The sequence below is a fragment of the Sinocyclocheilus anshuiensis genome, unplaced genomic scaffold (assembly GCF_001515605.1).
Source record: "Sinocyclocheilus anshuiensis isolate Anshui unplaced genomic scaffold, SAMN03320099.WGS_v1.1 scaffold1294, whole genome shotgun sequence".
In the NCBI taxonomy this organism is placed as follows: Eukaryota; Metazoa; Chordata; class Actinopteri; order Cypriniformes; family Cyprinidae; genus Sinocyclocheilus; species Sinocyclocheilus anshuiensis.
The window spans coordinates 268052-275140 of NW_015558613.1; the positions used below are offsets into that span (position 1 = coordinate 268052).

Below are 7089 nucleotides of genomic sequence, written 5' to 3' on the forward strand. Positions count from 1 at the left end.
CCTGCTGATTACAGAACCGGCATTACTATCAAAATGCGCATGACAATCGCATTCGATTAATCGTGCAGCCCTAGGTTGGGCTTATCTATGATGCTGAGAGCGTATAAAACAAACTGACCCTTGGCACAAATATTGAGAGCTTAATAATTGTATCTGTTTTTGCAGCACTTTGTTTTTCCCTGAAGCCCACTTATGAGTCTACTTTTTATATTGCACCAAAAAAGTCATAATTTAATTTTAAATGACTATTTTACCCATTCAATGATCTTTGGAATTAAATGCTTTTTGTTACTACTGTAACATTTCTAAGCCTTTAAGGTGTACTGTACCTTTAAGACTATATACTGTATGTAAATGACAGAAACTTACCTGCTGAGATTCACTGGACTTAAAGGCGTCCTTGAGGATCTCCACGGCCCTGGACGGGTCCACATACTTTCGCTTGGAACCCACCAACAAAGAAAAGAGGTGTCTCAGCTCCTGCATGAAGGGCAGGTTCCTGTGCTCCTATGGGAACGCAAATGGAGACCAAATTAAAAACTTAACAGCATATGAAGTGCTCCTGCAGCTCAAACAGCAGAGCATAGCACCAGCAACATCAAGGTCATGGGTTTGATTCCCAAGGAGTACATAACTGATATAAAATGTCAGCCAAATGCATAAAAATGTAAAATGTATCACTGGTTTTGGGATGTTGTATGTTAACTTAACATTGATATAGGATATGATGGCGAATTGTTTAGTGGATTTGGATGATTAGAGTTGATTAGTTAGGTCTGTCTGCTTTCAAGCAAGGATATCTTTGCCTTACAAACATCTCGATGTCATACAGGGGTCAGAAACCGTCACCAGATCACATCATCTGGATTTTCTTCTTCGGAGGACACTTTTAATTGGTAATAGATTAAAGTCTAGCAAGAGCTCAGCAGATGAAAGAAAACGAGCAATAAAGAGAGAGAAAAGGATGAATTCAGGGCTCTGAGGTCTTCTATCAGTGGATGAGGTTAAGCTCAGATTAGTGGCCATGTCTGCTGACCCCGTTCACAGGCTCAGGGGCCCCAGAGGAACATACTGAAGAAAGAAATCACAGACAGCAGCTAGCCTGCTGAGCCAGACACGGTCCTCTACTTTCTCTTTTAAACGCAGTCCGGAGAAGCCGGTGTGACAGTTTAACAGCTAGAATATAGGGACCTTGAAAAAGCACTTCCTCTGCTTCAGCTCATCTGGTCACAGGCCAGTCAGTTGGGTGAAAACCAGTGCTTGTAACCGTACGATAATGTCAAAGCATGCAACTGAGGCTCAAACAAGGTCACAGTTGCTGGAACTAAGTGTGTCTGGAAGCTCTTATGGCATGAGAGCTGGGTATTGGGCGGCAATCTCACCTTCTGATTGCGGGGCAAGTCCTGCATCCGTGCAGGGGGCGAATAATGCAACACCAGCCTCTGGAACTCCAGCAGGTTAAAAAGAGACTGAAGTATATAGATAAAAAGATAAATATCAGTATTTGAGAACAGTGTGTACCAGCTCTAATATTAACACAACCTTGTGATGATACGTTAGACAAAATAAAAAGACTGCATGTGCTTCCCGCAAACGCATTTAGCATTTTTCTCATGGACGGATTGTTTTTGGTGACAGATTCACACATTTAGTGTCTCCTTGTCCAGATCTATAAATCCACAGAGCTGCGAGTGCCAGAGCAGCTGCTGTTCTTACATGAGCGGGGGCTTCTTCAGGCATCAGGTTACACACAGGAGGTAAACAGCATGTGACAGTACTCAGCGATCATTACTCAGCTATCAACATGGTTCATGTTCTGACATCGTATAACAGACACAAACAATCAGGCCTCAGACGTAGAACCTGAAGTCACCTTCAAAGTTGTTTTAAAAAGCCAATACATGCAGACAAATATGAGTACAATATTAATGTTGTTTGGTAGTAATAAATAATTACAGTAATAAGCAATATTAAATGTATAAATTAATAATATAATAAACAATAATAAATTTGCAATTGCAATTAGCGTCGTATAAAAGCAATTAAGACACTTAAGGCCAAGCAATACAATTTCACCACTTTGTGTCATTTTTGAGCCATTAACAGAGAAAACAATATAATCACACATACATTTGACTGTGCCGAAAACGGTTATTTTATATTTTTATACATACATACATACTATATATAGATACACTGTTCAAAAGTTTGAGGTCGGCAAGATTTTTTTGTTTTTTTAGAAGTCAAAAAAAAAATTTTTTTTATTAAACTTAAAATAATTTCCTGTGATGGCAAAGTTGATATTTTAGCAGCTATTACTCTAGTCTTCAGTGTCACATGATCTTTCAGAAATCATTCTAATATGCTTACTTGTCATTTTTGAGCCATTAACAGAGAAAACAATATAATCACACATACATTTGACTGTGCCGAAAACGGTTATTTTATATTTTTATACATACATACATACATACATATATATACATATATATATACATATATATACACACATATATATATATATATATATATATAGATATATATACACACACATATATATACATATATACACACACATACTAGCTGCTTAAGAAACATTTCTTCATTTCGTTCTATTCTTTGATGAACAGAATGTTCAGGTTGAAATTTTTTTAAAGTTTGAAATTTTTGAAAGCTTATTTTTTAAATTGAAGGTATCCTTGCTGAATAAAAGTTAAAAATTAATTTATTTCAGAAAAAAAAAAGAAAAAAGTTTGAACATTGTTTATTATATATTCTTGGCATATTTCATCTACTCCAGTGCTCTAAACTTGATTCAGCAAAATCTAGATGCACATATTCCATTACATCTTCTCCGAATTAAATATACTGATGCAATTAACAGTACTGATACAGCAGCATCTCTGCATCAGTAACTGCAATACAAGGCCACTCGACTTCATTCAGATCTGCAACACACATGGGACTACCATAATCAAATTGTCTGGAGCATTATAAAATCAAGTAAGACACAATTAAAATGAATTAATTAAACTGTCATTTGTTGTTTTTCAGTTCATTAAATAAGCAAATGTGTTTCCAATTGTAAAGCAATCACAGAGGCTGACCCGGACCTGTATAACTGCACTGAACCAGCACGTGTTCCCCACGTTCTTCAGCCCTACGGGACAGTTCTCCTGCCTCTTCCTGTCGTGAGGGTTGGGTGAATCGCTCCATACTTCTGTGTGCGTGCGCTTCAGGCTGGCCTTGTTCTCAGCAATGCTAGCCTCCAGGACTCTGAAGCACAAAGACACAAACTTTACTCCTGTCTGTTTACTCCACATATAAAATGGTTACCAAATAACTCTACTCCACTTTTTTTGAACTAAAATATACAATAATACAAAATATTCAACAGGATAAAAGTTAAAAGTACAGTTAAAACCCCACCTGCTGATAGCCTGCTCTTCGTCAGTGATGCCTGTCTCCCTGAAGGCCCTGTTTGACTCCTCCAGACTGAGAGCGATGGCCCGCTGAAGGTCATCTTTATCATCTCCAGTGAGATCAATTACATCTGAAACAATCATAGGAACACTGGAAGTAAACAAAATGGGTTACTAGCAAATGATGAGTGTGTGTTTTTTATATTTATTTATTTATTTATTTATTTATTTATATTTATTATATAAATAAATTTGACTTGACTAATAGTTTTCTCCACGTACTAAATTGGGATAGAATTTTTTTTTTTTTTTTTATATTACATGCTTCACAGTTAAATAAATTTATTTAACATTTATTTACATTTATTTTAAACAGTATTTACTCAAAAATATTTGAAAAACTAAACAGTCACTAGACTTCGAACACTTTTGTTAAACAGCTAATGTCAAGCGTCTAAATTTTTTAATATCGTCCGATAAATCAGCTCAAATAAAAACATGAGGCAGCATGCCAAACTAACATTCCCTGTCAGCATTTTCTCAGCAGTAGGACTAGAGATTGTTTCATCATCATCTGAAGCAAGCTGGGAGGAGTGGCAGGCTGGCTCTTTAAAAGGTCTGGCTCTCTGAGATGATGTGCATGTATTTATAAGAGAGCTGCCAGTGTTATGAGTTACATGAGGTCTCATCTCTTTCCTTTCAGCAGGGCGTGTGGAATAAATATTAATTCTCTGGTTTGACACAGCAGTGCTAATTTACTCCTGCAGTTTAGAAGGCAATGAATCAATCCTAAAATCCCACTTATTAAGTTCAGGCACTAGAATACAGACTGAAACCTTAAAAGCAATGAAATCATTTTTGCTGTCAGGAACAGGGCATTCACAGCTGGTTCTTCATTCAGATTGCATTTGCGCCATGGCATTTCATTGTACTGCACCACAGAGCAGTGTAACCTTCCCCTGGATTCCGGCCCATCATTTTTCTGAGATTTAAATACGTACTTGTGTCAGCCTGGCTGCCCACACTGATGTATCTATCATTGGTGATTTGGGCCGTCTGGTAATAGGTGGCTTCATCTTGCTGTGGGACCTTGGCGTTCTTCTCAGTGAGAAAGGCCACCGCCTCGGCTAGGTCACCGTTACTGGCCTGGACACAAATACAGATGTTCGAACAGCTTTCATTACATACACTAAGAAACAACTTGTCTTTGAGCAAATAATATCAAATTTGCATCTACCTAATCTGTTGCAAGTAAAGCATACAAGCCATACTATACTAGTTAGTGAGTTAATGAAACAGATGGTTCACCTGCAGTGCCTGCTGTAACAGCTGAACATCTGTAGTTCCAGTAACTTCCCTCAGCTGGTTCAGTAATGTCTGCTGGTGCTGTGAGAAAAACACAAGAGAAACACATTTTTAAACATCAGAAACTGACAAAATTAATTAAAAAAATAAGAATAAAAATAAAGGAACTGCACATTATAATGTTGTGATGCTTAAATATAATTTTTAGTGCTTTATTTTTTATTTACTTAATTTTATATAATTTCAATATCTCAGGGGAGATAAATATAATTTCCATGAGCACACCTGTTTGTTCTAAAATGTATCCACTTCTAAATGTCATATTTAAAAACAAGACAAACTGTATTGGTAATTTTACATGTCTCTTCCTGTCTAAGTGGGGGTTTTTGGCAGAATAAGCTGCCAAATGGATCAAACGTTAAAAGTCCGGCCTTGCAAGACCAGGATCCAACTGGTTGCTGTCACCAGCACCACTCAGGAACAAACAGAACAACATCTCACACCTCTGGCTGGGAAACAGAGAGTACTGGCCCTTTATCTCAGTACTCCTGGCTGCAATCAGGAACGGCATGAGTCAAACACAGACTGTGCCAGGCGGAAGAGGGAGGAACAGCACTCCTCCCTAGACCGAAATACAGCATGACTGATCTGTTTCTACTCGTCTAACCATTGCTTTGGTCTCTACCGAATCTTATACAAATGTTCTTCTGCTTGCCTCATAAGTCTAAGTTAGTGACATCGTTACATAAACTAATAGCCAGCGGCTAACAGATGCTGCACTGACCTTTTAATGCATTGTATGCTTTACATTCAAGATATGACATGAAACGTGGTATGTGCGGGAGCGTGCACGTCCCAACCCTCTAAAGGTGGCACACCCCTCCCTGAAATGGGCTATGTAACACACATTTCTGAACAGTAACATGATAAAGCAACACAAGCTCACAGCCAAATCAGGGCTGCTGAAACTTACAGCCTGTTCACTTTCAGTTTATGCAAAATACATAGTTTTATATTCCCCACCACCTGCTGTAACTCATTCAGTTTAATTAAGATCACTTCTTTAGTTACGGCATAATACTCTGATAAATTATCTGCCTAGTGCCTATTAAACTAAATAGATCTTTATTCTATTAAAAGCCAAAGCAGCCCCTCCGTGAGCACGTTAAATGTATAATGTTAAACAACCACTACAAAAAAGACACACAGATTCCATTTTAATCTACAAAAACTAACAAGAAAAGCCTAATTTTTACAAACAAATAAAAACATAAAAAAACAGACACATCAAGAGCCTATTTACAAACATGATATTAAATTTAAAAGCTAAAAATGACAAAAACAAACAAAAATATAAACGTTTAAAAATAGACGAAATTTAAATCAATGAAAAAGAAAGCGCTTATGTTTACAAACAAATGAAATAATAACACAAATCAAGCAGACTCATGTTTATGAACTAATAAAACTGAAAAAATAAACACCTAATGGCACGTCTACTGAACAGCCCGTTCACAAACAGACGAAATTGAAACCGACATAAACACAAACCAACAAGACAAAATGTCAAGTTTAAAAACAGATTGAATAAACGGACAAACACGAACCAACAAGAAACGCCTAATGTTTACAAACATAATGGCAAAAGTATGAATATATTTTATGAGGCGCCAGTGTGGGTGTCAGAACATAAACAAACCCGCTACACTACACATAAACTCAACATGAGATACCATAACACTTCTGAACACTCACGACAGAGACTTTGCGGGGTATTTAGTGAGATTTAAGATCGTTTTGATGGGGACGTTTAGTAGCTTTAGCTCTGTTAGCACAAACACGACTGATTAACGTTGAGTTTAGCGGGCCTAGGCTGTTTTATGTATAGTTGTTTATTGTTTTAAACTGTTTAACTGATTTAAAACGCATACAACGTGTGTAAGCATTAATAGTCCAGCGAATAAAAGCAAAAACAGAAACGTGAAGCGCGGCTAATGTGATGCTAACACTAGGCCTCAGCAATCAAACTGAACCATTGGAACTTTCAACGCGCCCATAAACCTCCTTATGACACCAAAACGAACCGAGCCGAGACAAACCGAACCGGACCGAACCGGGTCTGTGTGTGCCCGCGTTACCTTCTGAGAGTGCTGCTGCAGGACATTCTGCTCCACGGTCATGGCCGGTTCCGATCCAGACGAAATGGACTCAGGTTCGAGAGGAAAAACCGAGCATACAGGGATTAGAGTAGTTTAATATGGGAGAGTAAAAAAAAAAAAAAGAAAAACCCTGTACTCATCGGCGCTGCAGAGTACTCGAAGAGTACAAACACTTCTCACATCTCTGACATCCATTAACTGGG

At 37.8% G+C, this 7089-nt stretch overlaps 1 protein-coding gene across 1 annotated transcript in view; it reads right to left on the reverse strand.

Annotated features, from left to right (window-relative positions):
- LOC107680319 (ubiquitin carboxyl-terminal hydrolase 25-like) overlaps positions 1-7089 on the reverse strand; it is a 29656-nt gene extending 22567 nt beyond the window's left edge. Inside the window, exons 1-7 of the mRNA XM_016476167.1 lie at positions 6866-7089; positions 4731-4808; positions 4424-4568; positions 3430-3553; positions 3114-3276; positions 1383-1469; positions 370-507 (exon numbers count right to left, since the gene is read on the reverse strand). Of these exons, the coding sequence (XP_016331653.1) occupies positions 370-507; positions 1383-1469; positions 3114-3276; positions 3430-3553; positions 4424-4568; positions 4731-4808; positions 6866-6907 (777 nt within the window). The 5' untranslated portion in view covers positions 6908-7089. The remainder of the gene's footprint in view (positions 1-369; positions 508-1382; positions 1470-3113; positions 3277-3429; positions 3554-4423; positions 4569-4730; positions 4809-6865) is intronic.